A 13,489-nucleotide genomic window follows, 5' to 3' on the forward strand; every position below is an offset into this window, starting at 1 on the left:
GCAAGACACCCACGATAGGCCCTCTCCCTGTGAGTCTACCTTCTTGTAAGCTGCTATTGCTCCTCATCCTCTTTCTCATCACTGCTAGCACTTGCTTGCTTGACAGGCAGAGAACCAGTGAGCACTAGGCAGTGTCATCTACTGCTTCTCCTTCTCACCAGCACTGTTGTCTGGGCCAGCGCAAGAGGCGGGTGAACAAACATGTTGCAATGGTGAAGAGGAGGAGCAAGTCCCAGGAGCGTGGGCCCTTGGCAGGTGCCCCACCATGCCTACCCTTGATGCCAGCCCTGCATCAATGGAAGCATAACCCTCTCTTCCTTCAAGTTCCATCTCCTTTTAGACAGTGTTTCACTTGTACAGCCAGGTCAACACATGTCCTGTGTAGGCAGGTGCCTGACCAAGCCACTGGCCCTGATATTCAGGTTGGAATTCTGAACTTGTTAGTACCGCCCTAGAATACATAACAGAACTAAACTCCAGCTTGTTAAAGTTCATGACATAAGTAGAGCAGTATCCAACTGTGCTCCGGCGCTACCACCAATGGTGTTACACTAGCATAAACCAACAATTGTACAATGTAACTAGCACTTCCCGGGGCAATGGGGAAAAGCGGCAATTTACTGCCATGTTGGTTTACACTAGCACACATCATTTGCACTAGTATTGAGGCACAGGGGAATACTAGCCCTAGTCATGGATTCAGCAGCTTAACTGAAGAGGGTAGCCACGTACCATTGACTAGGAAATTTTCCATGTGCCGCCTCTAGCTGAGTCTTGGGGCTCTTTAACTGTTTCCATTACTGCTCAACCAGCGGCTTTAATCATAAAAATGTTCAGACATGATGGCTCTTTTGCCTTTAAGGGCAGCTTGATGTGTGCAGAAATTGACCAGCTTTTCACAGCATGGAGACCAACATTATATCACCTGCTAATGTTTGCTGATCAAGCGGCTGTTAAAGGCAAAGCTACTGTGGTTGACTGAAAATATGAGAATCCCAAGTCTGACCTATCTATCTATCTATCTATCTATCTATCTATCTATCTATCTATCTATCTATCTATCTACTTGAAGTTAGAAAGACTGAATCAGTCCTATTATTAGTGCTTTTTAAATCTCACTAGTACCAGTGGGCAATGCAGTCCTCTGAGAGCTGGTTGTGCTAGGGCAGACAACAAAGTAGGTGCTTGCGGACTGATACAGTGCATGAGATCCAGCCATGGCTCCATCACCCCTTTTTAAGTGGCTAATAATTACTTGTTGTTTGCTTGTTATCACTGCTGTTTTCCTGAATTGCTCCTAATTAGTCAGTTCCTGTTCCCTGTGGGATGTGTGCCCTTACATACATAACATATTTCTATCCTATTTGCAGCCAGAATAAGGGCTCTTTTATTTTAATTTTGAATTAATGCAATTTCAAAATTACTAACCTAACCTAAAAATTACTATTACTAACTAATAATTCAAAATTATTAACTCCTCCTCCCAGGAATAGGAACTGGCCAATTAAGGGACATTTCAGGAATTGCCCTTAATTAGTCACTTCCTGTTCCTTGTGGGGTGTGCTTGCTTCAGTTATTGGTTTCCTGTTTGCAGCTGGAATAACTGTTCATTTATTTTAGTTAGTTTGTTTTTTTTAAAACTAGTGCACAATTACTAACCAGTTATTAATCCCCTCCCTTTCCCCGGAATAGAAACTGACAGATCAAGGGACACCTCAGAAATGCCCTAGCCATAACAAGCAAACAAGAACCCACTAATTAGCTACTTCCAAAGAAAAGGGCTGGGAGGAAGCTACTAATTAAAGGGGCAGTAGTCCTTGCAAATCCCACTAGAGCTTTGTCAATCTACACTGGACAGGTTGGCACTGCAATATCTACCGAACATTTCCCACAACTCAGGTCTGAGAAAAGATGGATGGACAACATAGAGTGGAATGCAACCAGCTGATGTTATCTCGATTCTCCATAAAAACTGAGTAAACAAATTATGTCAGTTCCATACTAAGTGGCCAGACTGGAAGCAAACTCTTTGTCCTCCAATCAGTGTGAAAGGATCAAGCTGTTCGTGCATGCCTCTCCACTTTCAAAATGGTCAGTCATTGGGCTAAATAATTGTATTTCTAAACCACATTAACTGAAAAACCTATGTTTTATCAATTAGGGTCATTAAGGGCGCAATCCTATGCATGTTTAGACAGGGAAAAGGCCTACAACTTTTGTTGTAGCAGCATACCTCAGCCAGCATTGCTGGCTGGGGCATGCTGGTAGTTGTAAGCGTTTTCTCTGTAAACATGCATAGGATTGCACCCTAAGTCTACACTCACAGATGCTAATCTTTTAAAAAACAGATGTAATTTTTAATCCAGGGCTTAGTGCAGCCTTTCCTAACCTGGCACCAATGACCATGCTGGCCAGGAATTATGGGAGTTGTAGTCCAACACATCTGGAGGGTGCCACGTTGGGGAAGGTTGGAGTGTGTCTGGATTGTAAGAATATATGATTTCCCCTTATGCTTACAATGGTGATGTTTTCACATAGCTGACATTTCCACTAGACTTGGGACATTCTGAAATAACACACTGAAAGCCTCCTCCTGTGTTAATACACGTCATTCCTCTAGTGCAGTTATGCAATGAGAGCGCACATTCATCGATATCTGCAAAACAAATGAAAATGTGAAAGATATAGTACCAGATTCAATGTTTAGGGTTCACACCCTGTGGCAGGAACACTGCTGGCAGTTGATTCAAATAGGAAGATGCCTTATATCTGGTGAGAACATTGTTCCATCTAGCTCAGTGTTGTCTACACCAGCCTCCCTCTGCCTGATGCTGTGCAGATCAGGACTACAACTCCCAGCATTCCTGAACATTTGCCATGCTGGCTGGGGCTAATGGGAGTTAAAATCCTAAACACCTGGAGGGCACCAGGTTGGGGAAAGCTTGTCTACACTGATTGGCAGGAGCTCTCTTGGGTTTCAAACAGGAGTCTGTGGTAGGCCTACCTGGAGATGCCAAGGATTGAACCTGGGACCTTCTGCATGTAAAGGAGATGCTGTACCAGTGAGCTATGGCTGCATGAGAGGGAGTGACTGACTAAATTGCTGGCCTCCCCTTCCCTTGTTGTTCAGTCATTCAGTCGTGTCCGACTTTTCGTGACCCCATGGACCATAGCACGCCAGGCCTTCCTGTCCTCCGCTCTCTCCCGGAGTGTGCTCAAGTTCATATTCATTGCCTCGGTGATGCTATCTAGCCATCTCATCCTCTGCTGTCCCCTTCTCCTTTTGCCTTCGATCTTTCCCAGCATCAGGGTCTTTTCCAGTGACTTTTCTCTTCATTAGGTGGCCAAAATATTGGAGCTTCAGCTCCAGTATCTGTCCTTCCAATGAGCACTCAGGGTTGATTTCCTTTAGGATGGACTGATCTGACCTCCTTGCAGTCCAGGGGACTCGTAAGAGTCTTCTCCAGCACCACAGTTCGAAAGCATTGATTCTTTGGTGCTCAGCCTTCCTTATAGTCCAGCTGTCACAGCCATACGTTGCTACTGGGAAAACCATAGCTTTGATTATACGCTTGGGCAAGACATCATCAATGGGCCCCTCCTTCAGTGAGTCTCCTTTCAGACAGCCACTTTGCTTTCTTGCATTTCTTTTTCTTTGGGATGGATTGAGTTGCTGCCTCCTGAACAATGTTACAGACCTCCATCCATAGTTCCTCAGGCACTGTGTCTATCAGTTCTAATCCCTTAAATCTATTCCTCACCTCCACTTTATATTCATAAGGGATATGATTTAGGTCATACCTGAATGGTTTAGAGGTTTTCCCTACGTTCTTCAATTTAAGCCGAAATTTTGCAATAAGAAGCTCATGATCTGAGCCACAGTCAGCTCCAGGTCTTGTTTTGACTGACTGTATAGAGCTTCTCCATCTTTGGCTGCAAAGGACATAATCAATCAGATTTCGATATTGACCATCTGGTGATGTCCATGTGTAGAGTCGCCACTTGTGCTGTTGGAAAAGAGTGTTTGCTATGATCGGCGTGTTCTCTTGGCAAAACTCTATTAGCCTTTGTCCTGCTTCATTTTGTACACCAAGGCCATGCTTCCCTGTTATCCCGGTGATTTCTTGACTTCCTACTTTAGCATTCCAATCCCCTATGAGAAAAGGACATCTTTTTTGGGTGTTAGTTCTAGAAGGTGTTGTAGGTCTTCATAGAACCGATCAACCTCAGCTTCTTCGGCCTCAGTGGTTGGGGCATAGACTTGAATTACAGTGATGTTGAATGGTTTGCCTTGGATTCATACTGAGATCATTGTGTCGTTTTTGAGATTGTACCCCAGTACTGCTTTTCCCACCCTTTTGTTGACTATGAGTGCTACTCCATTTCTTCTAAGGGATTCTTGCCCACAGTAGTAGATATGATGGTCACCTGAATTAAATTCGCCCATGCTTGTCCATTTTAGTTCACTGATTCCCAAGATGTCGATGTTCAATCTTGCCATCTCATGTTTGAACACCTCCAGCTTACCTTGATTCATTGATCTTACATTCCAGGTTCCTAAACAATATTGTTCTTTACAGCATCAGACTTTCTTTTCACCACCAGACACATCCACAGCTGAGTGGCCTTTCAGCTTTGGCCCAGCCGCTTCACTCTTTCTGGCGCTACTTGGAAATTCCCTCTGCTCTTCCCCAGCAGTATATTGGACACCTTCCGACCTGAAGGGCTCATCTTCTGGCGTCATATCTTTTAGCCTTGTCATACGTTCCATGGGGTTTTCTTGGCAGGAATACTGGAGTGGGTTGCCATTTCCTTCTCCAGTGGATCACATTTTGTCAGAACTCTCCACTATGACCCGTCCGTCTTGGGTTGCCCTGTATGGCATAGCTTATGGCTTCACTGAGTTATGCAAGCCCCTTCGCCACAACAAGGCAGTGAGAGGGAGTGATTGACTAAATTGCTGGCCTCCCCTTCCCTCCTTAGCACTAAACCTCAGATGGCAGTCTCCTTGGACAGATCCTTCCACTGGCAAAAGCCACCTTCTAGGGAGACCTTTCCAAGCAGAGGCATCCAGTTTAGCCTTGAAAAGAAAAGACTGAGGGGAGATATGATAGCACTCTTCAAGTGCTTGAAAGGTTGTCACAGAGAAGAAGGCCAGGATCTCTTCTTGATCATCCCAGAGTGCAGGACACAGAATAATGGGCTCAAGTTACAGGAAGCCAGATTCCAGCTGAACATCGGGAAAAACTTCCTGACTGTTAGAGCAATACGACAATGGAACCAATTCCCTAGGGAGGTGGTGGGCTCTCCCACACTGGAGGCATTCAAGATATGGCTGGACAGCCATCTGTCAGGGATGCTCTGACTTGGATTCCTGCATTGAGCAGGGGGTTGGACTCGATGGCCTTGTAGGCCCCTTCCAACCCTACTATTCTGTGATTCTGTGGTTGCAGGGGTGGGGAAGGGTCCCTGTCATGGCGAAGGCAAACAGCAGCTTCAGCCTTGCCCTGGCTGGAGGGCAAGCACAAAACAGCTGCACAGGTGCCTCCGAGACACTTTCCATCTTCCAGCAGGGTCTGTTGCTGGATTGTGCCCAGTATCATCAACACAACTGGTTTTCTCTGACACTTGTCTCCATTTCTTGAAATCCATACAAATCATGGTATTGTTTACAAAAAAAGGAAAGGTATGGGGGGAAAGTAACAGCCTCCATGTGCTGGCTTTTTCATGTGCCAGCCATAATGCAGAACAGTTTGCTGGGTGGAGTCTCAAAGCCACCACTAGATCAGGTGTTCTTAGAGGCGGCAGATGGTTTGTATCAATGGAAATTCTCCACGCAGTCAGAATTAAGGATGGGCAAACCTGTCAAATTCGATTCCACTCAGTTCCTTGTTTTTCCAACATTAAGTTCATTCCATCCCATTTCTGGATCAGTTTGCAATTCCGCCCTGAAACTGAAAGTCCACTTGAAAATTCAGGCATACTTTTGTGTGCATTTCTCCTAGCATACACATTTTTGTACACACTTTTCTTAATGAATGCATTTTTGCAAGCAATTTCCCCTAATATAATGCATTTTTGTGCACACTTTCTCCAATTATATGCATTTTTGTAACATTTTTTAAATTTGTGAACTGCTTTGCAAAATTCAGAAAAGTGCAGGTAACACCATATAAGTGCATTATGGTTTGCATGTAGGTCCAGGAGGTGTGAATTTGACAAGTTTGATTTAAAATGTGAACTGACAGCATTTCTCACCCATCCCTAGTCAGAGCAGCCCATCTGGTGAGCTGCTTTCAGCCACAGTGTGGAGCAATAGCCACACAAACTAATTCATAGAGGGAGAGGCAGCCTCTGTCTGGAGCCTGCAACACGTAGGCAAGTCTTCAGATAATTAGATAGACGACAGAAGCCATGGTCTCTCTCTCAAGCCCTATGCTGTAGCACGCAGATCTCTAGCAGCTAATCCAGACCTGATTAAAACTCACCTCCACTCATAAATTAGCAGCTTTCTCCAAGCTGGTGCCCTCCAGATGCCTTGGACTACAACTCCCATCATCCCAAGCCAGCATGGCCATAGCCCTCAAATGCAACATGTAGAAAGACCTAATTGGAGTTTAACTGTCCCTGTGTGAGATTATTGTTTGAAATTTTAGCCCTTAGCTCTGTTGAGACTCTGATCCTTAGGAAAAAGGGTAGCTCAGGGGTCCCCAGTATGGCCCCTGCAGGTACTTCCAATGGCACCTGTGAAGGGGTTCCCAACATGGCACCTGTGGGCACCTACAAAACTGTTTTTTAAAAAAAAGTTCCTGTTTTTTTTAATATATGTACATGGATTTGTATATATGTATAGCAATGAATACATATGAAATGCATACAACTTTTTAGCAATTATACATCAGCTTCAACAAAGGCAGACCAAATATCTAAATAAATATCCATTTGAAGGTGGTGTCTATACGCCACCCATTCAAATACTGAAAGCGTTGTAAGGTCCTCAATCCATTGCATTATAGGGGGTGAGTGTTTATCCTTCCAGTGTTGTAATATCAGTCTTTTAGCTGTCAAAAGGGCACGAAGAATCCATTTACGCTGACCATTTGTTGATTTCCATGGAGCAGGTAAATAATTTTAAAGAGTGTGTACATCAGTGAATATTAAAAACTGTTCCAATACAAAATTTATCCCCCAAAGAAGCAGCTACTGGACATTGCCAAAACATATGTTTCAAAGAAGCATTAGCTGTATTGCTCTGACAGCAATAAGATGTATTAGATAATCCCTTATTAAAGAGATGTTGCAGTCCAATAAACATGAAACAAGCATTTTTGCTGAATAGGACACAGCCTAAGACCCATAGATATGACAGGTAGATGCCAAAGCAGCAATCCACTGATTGAGCATTTTGTGGTGGTGCCCACAGCAGTTTTTCAAATCCCCAAATGTGCCCACGGGTCCAAAAAGGTTGGAGATCGCTGCCTTAGGGTGTGGTGAGGATAAAATGGGATAACACTCATGAAACTCTACAGAGGAAAGGTGGATAAAAATTAAAGTAAATGACAAGCTGAAGTACTCCAGTTTAACTGGCTTGTGAAGTGGAAAGTAAAACTTTGAAGCTTTTCTAAGATAAGATGTTTAATTAAAACAAACCCTAATGAACAGCTCTGTTTTATCATAATTTGAAGGCATTTTCTGCAGCCGCCCAAGAGCACAGAACACATGCTTCATAGATACAATATCACTATTCAATTCCAGGCAGCTTTTGGCACTTCATCTTCATACCTTCCAACATACCTTAAATTGCACTACAATGTCCACCTTGTTTTGGGGTCTCTCTCGGTATTCACAGCTAATATTTTAAGTCGTGGTGCATGACAAACTATCACAGAAATCTGGTTTGTTGTGTGGTCTTGGGTAAGCCTGGCTTCTATTCTGTTAGTATTTCATTTCATTAATAGGCATAAAATGGACCTAGTGTCAGCTGTACTGGTGTGGGGACAGGGAGTCTGTTGGAGGGAAATTGAGTAGTGAAAGAATGACAGCCAGCATGTGCACAGGCACGAATTAGATGTTACAGTGGTGCGACCCATGTCTCAAAACGTGGGTTGCATGCTGATTTCCTATAAAGTAGGGGTGGAGGTGGGGTGAAGGGTGCTGAAACTTTTCCCCAAAACTGCTTCTCCTCAGACATTTTTCTTCCAATGGGGGTTGCTTCTAGCCTCAGAGCACCACTAAAAGAAAAGCAAGAACTGAGAAGAAACAGATGTGTGTGGACACAGAAGGAAGAAGAGACCAACACCCCCTCCTCATACCTCTGCCATCTGCTACATGCTTAGCAATTGTAAAACTATGTATCACCTTCACAGCTTTTCCCATCACTGAAGATCCTGTATCCACTGGGGCAGGAGCAGCGGTATGAGCCAGGAATGTTGATGCAAGTGTGCATACAGAGACGAAGGCCTCCTTCCAGTTTGTAAACTTCACATTCATTCACATCTGCAGGGGGAGAAAAAAGTGGCTTTATCCCATAATTCTACATGGATAAATACATCATTTCATAACATGGCTAGGCAGGGGTGGGGGGAGGGGGAATCGTTTCTGGGAGATCGTCGCTACTGATATCAGTGGCATGGCTTTTATTGTTCCAAATCTATGGGCTGTGTGGATTTGTACAAAACATAGTTCTTGGTATTCTTCGTTTGGAAGAACAACAAAGAGTCTGGCAACACCTTAAACATTAACAAGTTTATTATGGCGTAAACTTTCAGGGACTACAGTCCCCTTCATCTGTTGCAAGGAGTGTTATCCAGAGTTGCAGCTATATCTACACATGATTGGAGAGGGACTGTAGACAGTGAGGTCAGAGTGAACTGAAATGCAGAAAGTCACCTACTGTGAAAATTACGTAATTAACAGCGGGCATTCACAAAACAGTTGCTGAATGGTAACACAAACATCTTAGCATCGGGTAAACCAATTAATACATCTAGTAGAGCCTTCCTTTCATCTCCTCCAAAACTAGGAGGATGGGAAAGAAAAACATGCAGTAATAAAGATAGCAGAGAAAGGAAGTGAAGACGATTAGACGTAAACTTGAAATGATAGAAAGAAAAAGTGAACTAAAAATACAACAGTTCCGTGCTCTTGAAATCTGGAATGAACAGGAATTCTTGCAGCAGATCCTAGAATGTGACTCCACCAGACACCTTCTGGACTCTTAGAGAGCTCTTTTCCCAGACCCTGAGTAAAGTCCTGAAGATGTCCTGAAAGCCCCCCTGGGTAGAAGCCTGACATACTCACAAGGGATGTGCAAACGAGTGTTTTTTGCGCTCGGCAAGGCTCTCCTTTCCCCACACCGATGCTCACTTTGCCTGGTTCTCGCTCGCAAATGTATGTTGAGTTTTTTTCCAACAGAAAAAGTATATATTTTCGAACAGGAAAAAAGTGCACTTTTCCAAGTGTGCACACAAATGTACCCCCATTAATTAAAGCATGAAAATGTGTCCTTTTTGAAAAATGTGCCATTTAAATGTGCATGTTTCAAAAAGCACACATTTTGCGAATGCGACCGCAAGCTCTAGAATGTGTGAGTTTCCCCCCAATATTGCAATCACATTTGTGCCTGCGTTTGGGGTTGCGAGTGGGGCATTTTAGTCAATTTTTCAAATGGAAATGAAATTCTCATAGATCCCTAGCTCTGACACCGGTCGATGGCATCAAGGACCTGCACTGACATGGCAAGCCCAGTATGCCGCTACAATTGCTGCCTTCCCTTCCCCATCACTGCAACTCTAGAGGACCAAGACTGGTGCACCAGCATGGGCTCATGACAAAATACTGATGTCAGCCTGCCAGGCCTGGGCTTAGTGAGGAGGCTTCAATCCAGATGTGAGTTTAAACCAGGCTTATTTTTCAATGCCCAGTGGACTTCTGGCAAAATAACCAAGTAGGCTCCGACTATTTCCAGACCAACAATGAGTGATGTTTGGTCATCCACAGTGCAAATGCTCTCTTACTTCAAGCTACAATTTTCTTAGGCTGACGTAACTCATCTGTTCAGATGATCTGAAGGATCATCAAGGTTATCTGAAGGATCGCCTCCTCCCATATGTGCCTGCCTGGACCTTAAGATCATTGTCAGCGGCCCTTGTCCGTGAGCCCCGGCTAAAGGAAGTGAGGCAGGTGGCTACTAGGAGGAGGGCTTTGGAATGAGCTCCCTAGTGAGGTTCGCCTGGCACCTGCATTGTATTCCTTTCGCCGCCAGGTGAAGACCTTTTTATTTTCCCAGGCATTTTAGCTTTTTAGCTTTCTAGACTTTTAGCTTTGCTGTTTTAAATCTGTATTTTAAACTCCTGCACTGCTGCTAGGTTTTATTGTGGTTGTATTGTTATATTGTGATTTTAATGTTCTATATATCTTAAATTGTTTTATTGTGTACTGTTTGGTTTTAATTTTTGTGAGCCGCCCAGAGAGCTTCGGCTGTTGGGCGGTAGAGAAATGAAATGAAATAATAAATAAATATCATTGATGGGGTGGTGGTGGTGATTTACAGTTCCTGAACTCACTTCATATGAACATGGGTTTGTATATGTTCACAGAGTAAGTAAGATACAGTCCCAAGATGAAGAAGAGCAAACATCTTCTGGCAAGATTACAAATTCTTAACTCTTTTTGAACTGAGGCTAAGCAGATCATGTAAATAACAGCAGGATTGTTATCTCTGGTGACTGGAGTTCACAGTCTCAGAAAAACACTGTGACCTGTGAATGACCCAAGGCAATCTGCACAGTGGTGTTGAAACACTCTGGGATTCTTTATTTGTGTGACAGAGTTTGCTATTTTCAGACAACAACCTTGGGATAAATAACCATGATATTAAGGCTTTTGCTTCTTCACTGCATATGTATCCTTCCTTGAAAACCACTTTTTCCAGGAAGCCTGTTGCTCTTCAACTCATGGTTGCAATTCTATGTTTACTTGATTTTGGAGTAAGCTTCATTGAATTCAGTGGTACTCATTTCCAAGCAAACATGCTCATGGTTTGACTGTTGTTCTCCAGGAATTAGTATTCAGAGACATGCAGCCTTTGGGCTTCCCCACACGGGGCTTATATCATGCAATCAAGATTGGTTACTCATGGAAGTTTTCGGGTCCTTTACATCAGGGGTCCCCAACCCCCGGGCCACAGATCGGTCCCGGTCCATGGCCTGTTAGGGACTGGGCCACAGCAGGGCGTAATAGGCATAGCCTATTACTTGCAGAACAGGGACGCAAATGGCGTCCGCGCGGACGCCATTTCCGTCCCAGCGGCCGGAAGTCCGCAAGTGGCCGGAGCCGGCTGGCAGCTCCGAGGACTTGGAGCGGAGCCGGCCAGGGCCGGTGAGGATTCCGGGGGGGGGGTGGATCGCCTCCCTCCCCGGACCCAAGGTAAGGGGGGTTCCCACACCCCTGCTGTGGCCCGGTTCCATCCTGCCCCCCGGTCCGTGGAAAAATTATTTTCCACGAGATCGGTCCCTGGTCCCAAAAAGGTTGGGGACCGCTGCTTTACATGATGTCATCAGCCTCCAGGGCCCCTTCTGAGGTTTATTACCTTTATCCTGCCATTGTAAAGTATGGGGAAAGTCCGATTTTTCTCTAGGAAGCACTTATGAAACACTTGAGTTGCTGTGTAGGCCCATAATGCTGCTATAACAGCAGCACCATCTCGTGGCTGTAAAATGAAACATATTGAACTTGCTGAGAAAGACAAACAGCACATGTTAGTCCGTGTAAGGAGCCATTCTTAATCCTGCAAAGAATCCGGAAGCAGAAGCCCTGGTAAGTTGCGAGATAAAAGGCCTAGTGTGGTGAAGCCCTTTGATACTGGATGTAATATATAGCCATCATAACTAGCAACCATAGATAGCCATGAATTTTTGTAATCCCCCTTTAAAGCCATCTAAGTTGGTGGCCATAACCACATCTTGACATTAGAGTGAGGCAGCCACCCAGGCAGTAAATTTTGGGTGTCATGAAAGGGTATTTTGGGTGTCACAGAACATGTGTACTATAACTTATTTTATTTGTTTTAAAATATATATCATGGTTTTCTTTATAAATTAATTCAAAGTGGTTTATACTTGCACACCTTCATCCCTTATTTCCCTTGCCTCTTCCTTCCCTCCGTTTGTCATCTTTCTCAGTATTGAGATTTATATTGAAAGCTCCTTAGAGCAGGTATCAGTGGGTGTTTTTTTTACTTATGTTATTCTATAAAGATTATACTTCTTCATTGTTAAACTATGGAACTCATTACCGCAGCCAATCCAAGACATTTTGCACCCCAAGGCGGAGCAGCAAGTGCCCCCCCCCCCCGCAGCAAGTATCCCAAACCAGCCAAGTTATTTTCACACTTTAGGTAGATCCCCCCACCCCCACACCTCTATCCATCCCTGGCAGTAAACAACAACAACAACAACAAATTAAATAACTAACCATTTGCTGTCCTTTCACGACACCCAAAATCTACTGCCTGAGATGGTTGCCTCACTCAGCCTAATGGGCCAACCCTGCCCAAGATGTGGTGATGGCCACCAGTAATGGAAAAGAATAGCTTCTGTCAACTGCCAAGGCCCAGCCCTTTTCCAAGATGGCAGATGATTGATGGACCTGACATCACCAGAAATCCCAGCCCTCCCAGATGCCCCACCTCAGGGGAGGGATCACAGCAGACCAACCCAAAGAGTTTTTATAGCCCTGAGACAGACGCGGACAGAATTGGCTGCATAGTGGGTGGGATTTCTAGTGATGCCAGGGCCATAAATCATCCACCATCTTGGAAAATGGATGAGGCTTAGCAGTTTGACAGGAACTACCCTTTTCCACTACTGTCACAAACATAGATTACTTTAAAGGGGGGGTCTATCAATGGCTTGTAGTCATGATGGCTATATACCACCTTCATGATCAGAGGAAGCAGGTCTCTGAATACCAGTTACTAGGGAATAACAACAGGACAGGGGTATTGCCTCCATGTTCTTCCTTGGATTTCCCATGTCTAGTTGGCCACTGTGGGAACCAGAATGCTGGATTATATAGGCCTTTGGTCTGATCCAGCAGGACTCTTCTTAAGTTCTTATGTTAAAGCTCCATTTAAAATGATGAGATGATATAAATTACCATCAACAGTGGTGTAGTGGTAAATTCTAAAGTACAGGCACTCATCCTGACAGTTCCCATAGCCACGCCCCCAAGAAGAGTCCAAAAATTCAAGCAGCTCTGTTGATATATATTGACTAACCAGTTCTAGCAGTCTTCATCTCCACCAGGAGCAGGACTTTTGTAACACTAATGGGTCACTGAAGACCAAGCCACCCCAAAATACTTTGCATCACAACAGGAAACAATATATTGTTGCTGGAAAAATTCATTTCCACCCAGCTACTATGAGAATTGCAGCTAAGGATGGAGGGAACAGGGAATTCTGAGGTGGCAGATGACATCAGCATTC

General features: G+C 44.3%; 1 protein-coding gene across 1 annotated transcript in view; it reads right to left on the bottom strand.

Moving 5' to 3' along the window:
- Positions 1-13,489, bottom strand: part of FBLN7 (fibulin 7) — a 39,552-nt gene that overhangs the window by 3,156 nt on the left and 22,907 nt on the right. Inside the window, exons 6-7 of the mRNA XM_084832830.1 lie at positions 8,359-8,496; positions 2,518-2,656 (exon numbers count right to left, since the gene is read on the bottom strand). Coding sequence (XP_084688956.1) covers positions 2,518-2,656; positions 8,359-8,496 — 277 coding nt within the window. The remainder of the gene's footprint in view (positions 1-2,517; positions 2,657-8,358; positions 8,497-13,489) is intronic.

This window comes from Heloderma suspectum, chromosome 1 (assembly GCF_057233095.1).
Source record: "Heloderma suspectum isolate Gila_16-S chromosome 1, 16-S_ref, whole genome shotgun sequence".
Lineage (NCBI taxonomy): Eukaryota > Metazoa > Chordata > Lepidosauria > Squamata > Helodermatidae > Heloderma > Heloderma suspectum.